The 15097-nt window shown below is 36.3% G+C and overlaps 1 protein-coding gene across 2 annotated transcripts in view; it reads right to left on the bottom strand.

Annotated features, from left to right (window-relative positions):
- Positions 1–14368, bottom strand: part of LOC113107016 (cyclin-dependent kinase 16-like) — a 30842-nt gene extending 16474 nt beyond the window's left edge. Inside the window, exons 1-3 of one of the 2 annotated variants that reach the window (XM_026269134.1) lie at positions 14033–14368; positions 6704–6884; positions 2598–2762 (exon numbers count right to left, since the gene is read on the bottom strand). In XM_026269134.1, the coding sequence (XP_026124919.1) occupies positions 2598–2762; positions 6704–6824 (286 nt within the window). In that variant the 5' untranslated portion in view covers positions 6825–6884; positions 14033–14368. The remainder of the gene's footprint in view (positions 1–2597; positions 2763–6703; positions 6885–14032) is intronic. The other variant, XM_026269135.1, reaches the window with a different exon arrangement.
- Positions 14369–15097: the final 729 nt, after the last annotated feature.

Genomic DNA, 15097 nt, shown 5'->3' with positions numbered 1-15097 from the left:
TTGTACAGTATGTTGTGTCAATTGCTTCTTTACATTCGCATATTGCTTTGTATTTGTTTGAAAGGTGCTATAGAAATACATTTGGATTGAGTGACTGATATAAAGCAACTTCTGCATGTTGATGTCTAATTTGGTTATCTTCTACCCAGTGGCATTGGTAAAAATACGAAAATACTGTATTGTCTGATTGGATGCATGGCTTTCAACAACAAAAGATATGGGAAATGTGTATTTCTCCTTCTCTTGATAATCAGATTTTTTTGCTCTCCTACTTATGCATAATTATATGGTTAGCTGCATTTTGTCATTTGCATTTAACAATTTTTTTTACCTGGGTTGCAATCCACAAATTGAGAACCACTGTAATAGTGTATATGTCTATGCTGCATTTCACAACAGCAAGGCTGGGAATCGGAAAATCTGGGAAAAGACTGGTTTCTTTTTCTTAATACAATATAGTAAAATAATTTTATGACACTCAGTTCCACTAAGAGTCTTGAAACTTCTGCTTTCTCAGATCGATGTGGACGGAAGTCGTTTTTTATTTTTACTTTGAGTGTTTTTTTAATTCAACATTTAATTTAAGCAGGACTGCTTAAATACATTGCTTTTTCCAATTAAAATGTCACCTTTAAATGCACCGTTTCAGGATACATATGCTGTTTTGCAGGCGTTAATTGTATGAGATCATTTCAGCAGAACAGTAACAATAGATCCGAAGCAATTTTACAGTTCCTGAAAAATATTATTGCGGTCTTTATCCCTCCTAAACCCGATGACTATGGGTTTTACAAAAATTTTAATTCTGTCATCATTTACCCACCTTCAAATTATTCCAAACCTGGATTAATTTCTTTCTTATGCTGAACACAAAAGATAACATTTTGAAGAGCTAGGTAAGCAAACTGATTTCTTTTGTTTAATTAATGAAGTCAATTGATAGTTTTCACGTTACGTCACACATTCATAGGAATGCCCACATGGAGGGCAAAACACAACTTTCCTCCACTGACTGCCAGTTATTTTTACGCAGTTTGCATTAGGTTGTAATGCAGTAAAACGCAGATTTTAAAAGGCGAAATTTAGTAAACACCTTATTATGTATATTTTGTTCTATGCAACTATGCATCCATAATATAAAAATATTACTGTTTTAAATATATTAAGGCACTTTAAGCATTTTACCTTGTTTTTTCAAACTGTTTAATGATTGAAATATTGCTGTGGGCGCTCAATATGGATTGCAAATGGCCAAAACTTGCATTTTGTTCACAAACCTTGTTTTATTCTTTTGAGAATAGCCTATTTGCGGCTGTCAGACAAGAAACATTGACTGGCTTGTCCAGCAGTTCTATGGATGTTTTACCCTCCAGGTCTTTGAGCCGGTCACATGACTGAAAGCTATGAATAGGGACCAGCACACATTCCAACATTCTTCACAATGTCTTCTTTTGAAGCAGACGAAAGAAATTCATAAAGCTTTGTAACAACTTGAGGGTGAATAAATGATGACCGGAATTACATTTTTGGGTGAACTATTCCTTTAAAGGTATACTCCACCCCAAAATGAAAATCTTGGTATTAATCACTCATCCCCATGTGGTTCCATACCCGTAAAAGCTTTGTTTGTCTTTAGAACAAAATGTAAGATATTTTGGATGAAAACCGGGAGGTTTGTGACTGTCCCATAGACTGCCAAGTAAATTACACTGTCAGCAGGGTCCAGAAAAGTATGAAAAGGATTGTCAGTATAGTCCAGCTGTCATCAGTGGTTCAACCGTAACGTTATGAATGTTGCGAAAATACTTTTTGTACGCGAAGAAAACAAAAATAACTTTATTCAACAATTTGTCGCCTCTGTGTCACCGTAGCGCCATTTTGGAGAACAGAGCTGAACGCAGGCAGTATACGCTCTTCTGTGTCAGCAACACTGATGCACTGTTTCCTTTCAAATTAAATACATAAATATGTGTATGAAACATATCCTTATGGTGCGGCTGACACAGAAGAGCGTTCACTCTCCAAAATGGTGCTAGAAACGGAATGGTGATACGGAAGACACAGAGGAGACAAATTGTTGAATAAAATCATTATTGTTGTTTTATTCACGTACAAAAAGTATTTTCGTCGATTCATAACATTATGGTTGAACCACTGATGGCACATTGACTGTTCTGATGATGCTTTTCATACTTTTCTGGACCTTGACAGTGTAATTTACTAAAAGACTCCTGGTTTTCATCCAAAATATCTTAAATTGTGTTCCAAAGACGAACTTAGCTTTTACGGGCTTAGAACGACACTTGGGTAAGTGATTAATGACCAAATTTTCATTTTGGGTTGAAGTAACCCTTTAAGACAAATAAAGACAGAGAAGTTGCTTTGTCATTACTGTTCTGCTAAAAATATCTCATTGTTTGACAACGGGCCAAGTGGAAGTGAGAATGCAATAACTATCATTAACTGAAGCAATAAGGAACACGAAATCGGAAACGAAGCCGTTAAAATTCCTTGCGATTCCCATCCCTACTTTGCAACCTTACACACATCACACTCTCGTCCTCTGTGTGCATGCGTGTACATGCGTGTGACAGTACCGAGGCGCGTGGTGTGGTTGAGATAGGAGCTGAGACTGCGGCCCAGGGTGCGTGGTCTGCGCAGGGCGCTGCTGTAGGACTGCAGGAGGGAGTGCATGCTGAAGGAACCCCCCGAACCTCTCACTGAACCCCGCAGACCACCACTGCCTCCAACTGGCATGGCCTCTGAGAGGGAGGAGAGGGGAGGAGGACGACACACAGAGGAAATGAGGACGAGGGCAGAGAAGGAGCAGGGAAGGAGAATGTAAATGTGGCAGGACACATAATGGAATTGAGTGTTAAAGACAGGAAAAAGAAAACGGAGCAGAAGTGAAAGGAAAAGGGGTGAATAAAGAAGATAAGTGTATTATGAAAATTAAAAAAAAAGAAGTGGTTGGGAATGAGTGATATGGTTCGGATGAAATGGTAATGTTGGGTAGCAAGTATGTGATTAACAGAGAAGAAGGAAAAGGGAGAAAATCAAGGTTTGGTGGGGGGGGGGGGGGAGGTCACAGGACAAGAAGAAAAAGAAAAAAAAGAGGAAATATTAAAATAAAAACAAAAAAAAAGTCAAATTTTAGAGCATGCAATCATTTTTCCAAAACTGTTATTTTAAAAAGAAAAGAAGAAGATCAATTTACAAGGAACATCTTCAGTGTTAGTAAATGATGTACAAGGGCCACAATTATTAAGCAACAACACTGATAAATTTATTTTCTCGCTGCCGGTAATTGTTTCTAATGACGCTCTGCGATAAAAAAAAACGACACACAAGGGCATCGATTCATCAGCATATGAAAGCCAAATGCCTTTCAAATTAGTGCAGGGTTTGGAGAAATGCCAAAACACACTACAAAAGAATGAGATGGATTTTCTGGGTCAATATGATGATGTATTTGCATATGGTAATTAGAATATATAGCATGTACATATATATTATCGACTTGGGTGAATCGTTTATGGAGACAGATGTCGAACTGAAGCTGTTTCTTTGGAACTGTTGGATCTGAGATGAGCAGGATCTGTCAGTGCAGTTAGCTGGAGATGGAAAGCCATGCTAGAAGACACATGCTGATTGGTCAGAGGGGGTAACAGCAGGCAGGAGACCGTAGCTTAGCTCAACGCACGCAAAGCCATAGCCAGTCCTTGGGTATAACGGATAGATTGGCTTTAAAACTCATTTCGATGTTTTAATGCAATGCTTTTATGCTGCATACCCGTATCACACTGGCAGGCAACACGAAGGGAGGCAGAGGTGAATGTATATGCATTCAATGACCAATGGCTGAAAGACTTTCTTGAAACCACATGGATGAAAGCATAGCCTTGAGCTTTGTACTTGCTTCTAGAGAGTATCGGGACTTTTAAAGTAAACATCGACCCCATTTACTTGCTTTTTAAATGTATTGTATGCTCTTCAGTGCAAGCGACTTATAGGTACAAATATGTTTACAGAATTCTTTGAAATATAGCGCATTCTCCACCTAAAACAACTTTTATTTTCTGAAGAAATAATAATAACCTAATCAAATCAGATTCTGTTGGACAAAATTATGTTGTTTCGCTCTACATAATATCCTGCTGAATTTGAAATATATCTAATTATGGAGGTTAAACACGTAGCAAAAGCAGTTGCCATTAACGCTTCCTTAAAGGGACAGTACACCCAAACATTTTAATTATGCCACTATTTACTAACCATGTTGTTGCTCCAAATATTTATGGAGAACTTCCACTTAAAAGAAAAAACTCAACATTTCTCAAAATATCTTTCCTTGTGTTCCACAGCAGACCAAAAGGCATACAATGTGAGAAATTTATGACAGAACTTTTATTTTAGGTTGAAGTATACCTTCAAGAGAGATTTTATGCCTGTAAATCAGTTACTGAACTTTTTTTTTTTTTCAGAACTACCTTAACATTTATAACAAAACTCCTTTGAAATATGCACTGTTATATTAATTATATCAATTGGTCATAAATTGAACAGTTTTCTGTTGCATGCTGTCAGCAAAGAAAACAATAGAAAATGCACTGTCTTCGCCATGGCGCCCTAGATTCAAATACAGCACCTCCACTGAACAGAGACAGAAAACACTGCTGTAAAGTAAATTCACTGTATTAAAGTTCATAGCTACTCTGTTCCAAATTTACAGCAGCAGAAGTAAAAGCCACAGATCTCACATGAACTAATAAACATAAAAAGGAAATTAGCAATTCTTTTTAGAGATTTAGGCACTTAAAGTGGTCTGCTGACAGACTAAATGCTCTTTTTGAAGTCTGGCCATTTGCAACAATTCTGGCAACTTTCTGACTGCCATTATATAAAAACCCTAGAACAGATTGTACAGATGGCGCTGAATTTGAGCTGTTTTTATCCCCTCCGGTAAGAATGCTCTCTCTCTCACACACACACACACACACACACACACACAATCACATACACTCTGGTTATGAGCATCTGAAATATTATTACATGCCACAGAGCTTCATGCACGTCCCAGTATCGGGAAGGAATTACTAGGTCGACCGAGAGATGAAACATAATTATGTTATGTTAGATATGCTTAATCACACTAACTTTGATTAGTCATCATTAAACAGATAAGTCGGCCAAATCTGTACAACTTCTGCATCAGCTGTGTTTGTGGAATATGGTGGAATGGAGTTAAACATGACCAATTGTGTTAAATGTAGCATTATATCCTTTTTTTTTTTTAAACAAACAAGCAAGAAAAGAATTGTATGCATGACAAGCATTTGAATTCTGCGGAATTCTGCAGATGTAGATTCCATCCAGGTTTACTGATAAGCTAATGAAACAATCACCATGGTCACTAGAGCTGCACGATTAATCAAAAAAATTGCCATATGGCTTTACTGAAGTGCTACTATCACATCGCAAATGTTACTTAATTACATAAATACATGCACTGCGTTCTTACACGCAAGTGGCTCAGTATATAAAGGTGTTTTTAGCATCTCACAGCAGCTCGGCTAACACTTTAGCATACATATAGGAATTAAAAATCCGCTAACCATCTTCACAAACTTGTAATGAGAAGCACTTATCATAAGTTCTGTCATCATTTACAAACTCTGCTGTTCCGAACTCATACAAGTTTCTTTCTTCTGTTGAGCACAAAAACAAAAAAGATATTTTGAAGAATGTTGGCAACCAAATAGTTGACAGTAGCCAATGACTTCCATAGTTAGGAAAAAGTGAATGGCAACTGCCAACTCTTTGATAACAAACATTTTTCAAAATATCGTGTTTTTTTTCTTCTCTCTGTCTTTTTTTTTTTTTTTTTTTTTTTTTTTACAGAAGACAGACAATAAAACAGGTTTGGAACAGGTGGAGAGTAATCAAATGATGACAGATTTTTCATTTTGGCTTAACTATTCCTTTAAGGGCTCCGTGTGTTTTATCCGACAAAATAAAAGTTTGATGGATTAAAATTTGAAAAAAAATAAAATAAAAATGAAGACCATTACTGTTATTAGCATTGTAATTTTACAGTTGTAAAATGTTGTGTTCCTGTAGCTCAAGTGGTAGAGCAATGTGTTAGCAAGCGCGGGGTTGGGGGTTCGTATCCCAGGGAACACGTGTTAAGAAAAATTGTTAGCCTGAATGGAATGTAAGTCGCTTTGGATAAAAGCGTCTGCTAAATGCAGAAATTTAAGTTTAATTAAATTTAATTTAAAATACAATATTATTAAACCATTTCCTTAAGAACTTTTTTTAAAATCTTACAGTCAAATAAAATCTACAATAGATTAATATATTTTTTTATAATAATGGCAATAATAAAAAATATAATAATTATTATTATTTATTTTTATGAACGTTTATTATTAATAAGAATTATTATGATCTTATACTATTAATATACATTTGTATTTATGAAACATTTTCAAACCTGTAATTTTTTTTAATCACATTTTAAATTGCAACTGCAATTTTATTAGATTTTTCCCAAATCGTGCAGCCTTAATAGGCATTCTTCTATGTTTACGGGTCAAATATGGTTACATCCATGTTCAGTAAACCGGTGTTTGCCGAGTTCTGTACTAGAAATCAAGTATGGCTTTTGCGTTGTATTGCAAGAAAGTGAATGTTACCGTACCGGAATCACTGTGTGCTCCTGTGTCCTGAGAGCTGATGGTCTCGCTCAAGGTCTTGTCCCCGCTGTTACCCCCTCGCAGCGTCAGGGACAGCTGCCGTTTGATCTTCCTCATGCGGTCCATCAGTGGGGGTATGGGGGGCTGAGGTGAGGGGGGTGGAGGGGCTGCCACTGTTCAACCGCTCTGTTATAGACACAAATCCACAAGCAAGAACGTTACACGCTGATTCCCGATTCATTTGATATCCTCTGTGATTACTGGACACAAAAAGTCATGCATTTTCAAGGATGCTCTCCTCTTAAGACTGTAATGGAATGTGTTAACATATTCTAGGATAAATATTAGCTTTAAATTATGTGTAAAGACAAACATGGAGCAGAGAGGTGATTCAAAGGACAAATTTGTTTATTTCAGAAGCACTGAACGTTATTTGAGCGGATGGCGCTCTACGGAGTGGACATCAAAGTGAGAGACAGTAACTGGAAGAGAGTCACGGTGAGAGATCACCCCTACAATAAACAAATCACACAGCCAACTTTAACTACACACATAAGTAATGGCTAGCAACAGTGTTTTCACACTCATCATTCTAAGTGTGATTGTTTTCATTTGTAAATCAAACGCATAAAGGATTGCAGACGCTGCAGATTCGAGTGTATTTAGGCTTGAAATGCAAGGAATCCAACTGGGAGACTCTCAGAGAAATCTCAACAGATTCATCATATGAGAGCATGTGCAGAGAGAAAGCACTAAACACATGTTAATGATCACAGAACCGACTTGACCATGAACATTCATCTCGGTTCAGTGAAATCCAGAGATTATGGGTTTGTTGAAAATACCGTATAACTTGTACTTTTTTGCAGTGTGCACAAAACACTAAGATGACCTGCTAGATGTGCAGTACACAACCAGAGCACAGTAAGAGAGATACCACAATGCACTGCACTCGACCTGACCTTCCATTTGCAGTTTGATAATAGAACTGGACACAATATAAAGCATTAAGATCTCCTTCTTCACTCATACTGTGTAATTAAAAGAGCATTTCCAGTTAGGCTTTTGCAGTTATGATTAGAGATGTTCCGATACCCTTTTTCTCTTCCCGATACCGATTCCGATACCTGGGCTCAGGGTATCGGCCGATACCGAGTACTGATCCGATACCTGGGTGTGTATCTGTATATACAGCTGTATATACTACTAGCCCTGTGTAAATTGCTAGAATTCTTTTTATGGTGTGCTTCAGACAGATCCCTCAATAAAACATGAACAAATACATGGTGAACTACTGTATTTATTACAGTATTTTTATTATCTAACATGAATTTGACAGTATTATTTATTTTCATATGCAAAAAAGAACTTCAAATGCAGCCAAAAATCTAACACCGCAAACTAAAAAAGGTATTTAAGTTTTACAATATAACTGTATAAAAAAACTGCAACAAATAAGTCTAGGAATATAAAAAAAGATCTATTAATCAGATAATCTCTTTACAACAAAACAAGTAAAAAACAAGCAACCATCTAGGCATAATTATTATTATTATAGAGACGTATTATTATTACTGTAGGCTACAACAGTAGCTTTATATATTGTCAATTTACTCATGTAAACCAAACATTTATTTTAATGGGCTGCCATGAAGATCTTTGAGTGTCTGTGTTTATGATATGACAGTATTCTCAAATGAAACGGTAAATTCTCATGAAGTGACGGTTTATGCGTTCGTGTCCTCATGACACACAGCAGAGACTACAAAACAGCGAGCTCTCGCGCATCTGTGCCAGTCACCCACAGAGATGTAGATTTTGCGGGAGTAATATTTAAATAGTATTTTGCAGTTTAATATTCACAGACACTAGTATATATTCGGCTACTGTCTGGAGCCCTGCGCTTTGACTTACACGGAAGCGACTGAACGCAGCTGCCGGTACTGAATATACTTGAGAGTCTGTAACTACCGGTACTACAGAGACATACTGCTAACCACTGATCTATAATATAGAAGCGGCTTCACTGTCTTTTGGCAGTTTAGAATGTGATGAGTGATCCAGTCATATATAGATCAGGGCTGCTAACGCGTTTTCATTTCTTCTTCGCTGCTCTAAACAGGGGTTGCTTGTGGCAACACAGCACAACTTCCTGTGTTTTCAATGCATTTTGAGCAGCGAAGAAGAACCGTGCAGCAGTTAGGCAAAGCTTGCGGTCATAACTAGGTATTTTTTAAGAAAATGGTATCGGATCGGTATATGGGTTCATGTACTCGCCGATGCCGATGCCAGAATTTGTTGTGGTATCGGAGATATTTCCGATACTAGTATCGGAATCGGAACAACTCTAGTTATGATGATAAATAGCACAAATATATACTGGTAATTGAAGCACTGTATATGCTAGGCTTAGAAAATAGTTTAGTTAGCAAAGGACCCCCCCCCCCCCAATTTATTATTTATTTATTTTGTAATTATATAACATTAATATAATATCATGCAATTTTGGAAGTTCCTAAAGAACATATATGTTAAAATAAATAATGAATTGTACATATTATATATATAAATTATATATAAATACATTATACACAAAAAATACAAATGTGTGTGGGGGCAAAATGCAAATATACTAATTACGAATAAATAAATAAATTCTAGAATTTAAATATATGACATTTTATATATAACATTTTTACATATTAAATGATATTTTAATATTATTATTATTAAAATTTGAAAATAATACATATTAAAAAAGTATGAATAAAAAAGTAATAAAAATGTAGCATATATATATATATATATATATATATATATATATATATATATATATATATATATATATATATATATATATATATACACACATACACACACATACATACACACATACACACATACATACATACATACATACATACATACATAGATACATATACATACATAGATACATATATATATATATATATCAAGGTACTATTCCATTCAACACTGCCTAAAATAGAAAAAAAAAACAGTTATCCTCAGTGCTTCTAGGGAACAGACATGGTCTTCTCTTAAGGAACAGCAAGTATGCCAGACGGTTTTGCCTTTCCTTTAGACTAATCACATGTTTTGGCAAAAAGATGAGCAACAATCTTAACCGCAAATCCAAGCTTTGGGTCCTTGGACTTAATGTGACCCACTCACAAGTTGCCTGAGGACAAGATTCTACTCAGGCACAAGATTTCAAACACTTGTTTCCTGTGCAGATAGATATCGTGGTCCATGCTAAGAGAGATTTAACATGTCAGTAAGTAACAGACCACGTGTTCTTTAGAAAAACTGCTTATAGAAGTTGTCTGAGCCACTCAAAAGTAGTGCACTGACTCTTCATTTGTCAAACAGCATTTGAAAACACAAAAATACATATCAAAGCAGTGTTTCAAGGTGATAAATCAGTGTAAAATCCAATCTTGAGGGGGTTAGAGGCACATTAAGCAGAATGCATAAACTTTGAGATCACACAACAAGTGATGATAAAGGATAATCTTCACCAATTTTATTTTCTTGTACAGACACCCAAAAACAAGGGCTTTAAAGAACTCAGAGCAAACCGTTGGAAGATTAACACTAAAAATGCTATAAATAGTTGAAATACTTGAAATAGCGAGAGCGGTGTTTCCTTTCCCCCCTGAGGGGGAAGCACGGAAACACACGCCTGAAACCCAAGATGACCAAAAAAAAATGATGAATGTTGAAAAGAAGAGCGAATAAAAGGGGACAGATCCAATGGCAATCAAGGCAAAGCATTTAAAGTGTCTTTTATTTATCTTACCCATAAATTCAAGATGAACCAAGCAGCCTCAAATCAGATCTCCTGAATCAGACAGTCAACAGGAAATCCACAAACCTTTGCTCATGTTTACAGTAACCCAATGTGACAAGCAGCTCAGAAGAGGAACTCTTGACTGTTAAAGGACATTTTGCATAATATTTATCATGTTTTGCATTTTGAATAACAATCAGTCATGTGTTTGAATGGCTGACAAAGTCTGGAAATCTGCTACTCTGAGCCAAAATGAATCGAGTCATTTCCTAATCAGTTCAGTAATCAAACACAACGGTTATGAGCTTAACCTGTTTACCCTGCACCATTTTCGCTCCACACTGGCTTCATTCATGACCTGCTGAGTGATTGCGGCCCCAGAGGAAAGCAGCAGTGGTCTACAGTGGGTTAAGGGCCATTTCAGCTCTCTGCATCGTCTTAGCATTACTTAATCAGGGTTGATGACTCTTTAAGACTCTTTCTATCTCTTTTCATTACTGCCCGCAGCAGTCCACCACCAAAACAGCATGCAGGACATTCATTGTGTGGGCCACTGCTAGCTAACACAGAACTAACTGCATCTCAATTCTCCTGCAAACAGACTTTCAGTGCTTGGTTTCAGAGCCAAGGTGTTTCTTTAACGGACCTGCATCGATACGGTGCAGTCTGAGGCTCAGTTTTCCACTCTATAGGTCAATAAATGCTTCATGGGGTTCAGACTGCTTGACAGTGACCGCCTGTTCTGCGTCCATGTGAATGAGTTTACAAAATACAAACCTAACCAGTCAAGCAGCAGAAAACAGCCTTTCTGCTGTAAAATATATTTCAATTTGATCATATGCAAGAGAGTTAAACAAAGCAGTGGTCCATGTTGGTCACAGGCCCCCAACATCCCTCTCCAACCAAACTGACATGCATCCAAACACAAGGTGACACCCCGACGGGGGTGACCTTCATAGAGACTGATTCTGGAACACCAGGTCCAGACAGCACTACATCAACCAGCCTCTGAGCGCAAACATACTTCTGCTGCTGTCATTTCTCCACGGCGGTGGAGGAAAAGTGGAAGAAAGTGTCTGTACAGCGCAGCACTTCATCAATATTATTATGCTGGTGACACATGCCAGAACTAGAAAAATCAGCCAGCTCATGTTGGTTGCTTTCTAATTGGACGCTGTTATTCACTGAGGCATTATGGGCTCTGTGAGTTTCAAATACAGCAATAACGAAGACCATTACAACAGTTGGAGGAAACCAAGAATGCAGCCTTTGTCAAATATGCCTCAAAGCTATGGAACACACAATCAATAGATATTAAGGCAAGTACTATATTTTAAAAAGAAAGCTAAAAACTCATTTTTATTTTAGCTTTTAACCAACCAATTTTTTCTAGTGAATTATATGTATTGTTATTAGTGCTGTCAAATGATTAATCACATATCTAAATATTTCCAAAATATATGCTGTATATACATAATAAATATACACAGTACACATGCATATGTTATGTAAACAATTGTTTTATTTTGAATGTGATTAATCATTTCACAGCAGTAACTGTCATCTTTTATTATTATTTTGTTTTAATTTCCATTTTTGTTATACAATATTTATTAAAAGAAAACTGAAAAAATATAACATTTTATTTTAGCATTTAACTAGCAGATTACTTTTTGTTTAATTCTATGAAAAGTTTTTATTAACATTTTTTTGCTAGGCATTTTATGTATATTGTATGTTTACTATCATTAAATAAAATAATATCTTACTGTCAAATAATAAATATAACTTATGTTAGATTGTTTTTTATCTTACTCAGAAGAAATAGTTTATTTGTCGACAATGTGCCATGTAGAAATCCACCACTTAAAAAGCTAATTAAGAGATGTGCTAATTAAGAGAAGTAAATGGGATGAAGGTATTTTGGTGATATACTTTAAAACAAACCAGTCTGCAAAAACAAGATCATGTAGCCAAAACAAGCCAGTGTTTGATAAGTATAGGTTTTTCAATAAATGACAGATAGAGATAATGTTGATTACATAATGCAATTTAATGAAATAAAATAAACAGAAGTGCAAAATGCGAAAAAGCTTTTGGTGAATTTGTGGCAAAGATGTACCCATTTTGTTTATCGGTCATGCATATACAGATTTCAGTTCATCTTTCCACCTCTATTACTACAAATACCCTTAAAAACGACTACAGAACAATTCTGCAAGCAATCCACATTCCTCTGGAATTATTCTAGTCCTGCTTCAAAGCCAATTACTTCCAACACCGAAGTCAAAGGTCAAGTGCTTTCCCTAATTCTCTTAAATAAGCGATCAATAGAAACCACCACTTAAATTTAGGTTGATGAATGCCAGTTAACTAAAGCATTGCAATTATGCATGCTACAACAGTGTAAGGCTATTTAGGTGAGGAACGCAAAGTTAAAGACTCCTAAACCATCTGTCACAACCTAATGAAAATATTCCACAAACCAACCCCCTCAACATGCACCCAACGCCTCCAACATGCCATTCTGAATCAGACCAGCAACTGTCAAACACACGCCTCCATCTGACCAGAACTGACTGTTTCAGGGGACTTCTCATTACTGCATCTCATACAAGCTTTGAACGAGTAGGACTGGATCACTCTTCCTCCTTCCCCATTCCATCAGTTTAACTTACACCAAAAGTGGTTTCACCTGCTGGGAAATCAATGTGAGCTGGAAAGATCATTATGGCTTTTTATGCCAGTAATGGATTCAAGTACAGCTTTAACGCCAAGGTAGCATGAATTCGATACTACATATTTACAACTATGACGTAGACTTACAAAACACCCCCCATCATGTTTTGAATGAGTGACGTCACACTGTCATCACAAGACGCCAATGCCAACGTAAAATACGTCATTGACAATCTTTCCTCTCACTAAAAGGTATTTAATTAAATATTACCCTTTATACTATTTTTAATAGCATGTTATTAATATGTTAAACAAAATTGCTTTAAATAATCATACACCTTCATTAAACCCACGAGGTAATTCAGAAGACATTATATAAAAAAAACATCAGTGAATAAAACAGAAGACTCCCTCAAGATAAGAGAATTACACAGGCAAGCCATAAATAAGTAAAAATAATTAAATTAAACCTTGATTGCAGGCAGACTGCTGACTAATCCACAGTAAACCACACATAAACAGGTTAGCTAGCCACGTTAGCTATTAGCTGGCTTTAAAGACCAGCATTAAATAGCCATTGTACAGGAATGCGAGAATGATTCCTTTTTATTTTTATTCCTTCATTGTACTTGTTCTTTTGTTCATTCGCATAGATCATTAAACAATATTTCGGTTTCCATTCAGACGGACTTAACGTTACCGGGTTTCACACAGACTGTCCGGCGCGAATTAACTCTCGCGAAAACGGCCTAAATCTACTTTTTCTGTCCCATGTAATGTTTTCCCCCACTTTTCGATCAAATATCAGATTGGGACAGAACGATATCCTGGATGGCTCTCTTACCCGTGGAGTTGAGATCCGTGTGTGCTTGTGTAAATGAGTGAACGTGTGTTGCTCGTGTAATCTTAACAGCAGTAATAATATCCCAAAGCGGCCGCGCGCTCCCAGTAGTCCTCGGCCATGATCCTCTACTCCTGCTGCTGCTGTTTGTCCGATCTCCAGTGCTGCTGGAGCGACTCCTCTAGACCCCGCATGTCTCACCACTGCTCCTTCTGTCCTGAAATTGCTAAAACGTTACAGCAGCTGTTCCTTTCCTGGCCAAATCCGGACTGGAGTGGATCATGGAAGCAAGCGACAGAGCAGCTGCGAATAGATTCAGGAGTCACTCATTGGATAGGTTGAGGAACATGTCATTATGCCATTGAGCTAAGTCTTGTGTATTTAAAAAGAAAATCTTATAATATATCTAAGTTTTATCATGTTCTATCCCTGATTATGTTGATTATGTACATTGTGCGTCCCTGCAGTCATGATATTTGGATACGAGGCGAAAGCGTCCACCCCTAATAAATTAAATTGGCTCATAGTGGGCTGACCCGAATTCCGTTCAAGTAAATCAGACTGTACCATTCAGGGGAGAGGCAGTGGGAGTGCATTGAGTTGTGACGTTTTCCAATGCATGTCATGCTGAGCTGTTACATTTTTTTGACATATTATTCAAGAAATTACGTTTAATTGCAGTTGTTTCTAATAGGATAAGATTTATCATTAAAAAAAATAAAATAAATAAAATAAAAAAATTTTATTATTATATTAATTAATTAATTAATCAATTTATTTATTCCATGTTTCATTTCCAGGGTCATGGTTGTCAGCACGTCCCATAACCCTGAAAATGAAATGTTGAGGAAATAAATGAATGAATGGATTATCTATCTATCTATCTATCTATCTATCTATCTATCTATCTATCTATCTATCTATCTATCTATCTATCTATCTATCTATATAAATATATATATTGCCATAGGTTATTCTATGAAAACTAAAGAAATACAATAAAAATAGCTTACTTTTAAATGTATATAAAATATTTTTAATAATAATAACATTTGGAATAAAACCTTT

The sequence above is a fragment of the Carassius auratus genome, chromosome 8, assembly GCF_003368295.1.
Source record: "Carassius auratus strain Wakin chromosome 8, ASM336829v1, whole genome shotgun sequence".
In the NCBI taxonomy this organism is placed as follows: domain Eukaryota; kingdom Metazoa; phylum Chordata; class Actinopteri; order Cypriniformes; family Cyprinidae; genus Carassius; species Carassius auratus.
The sequence above is the reverse complement of the archived record's forward strand: the minus strand, read 5'-3'. Positions and strand labels throughout refer to the sequence as shown.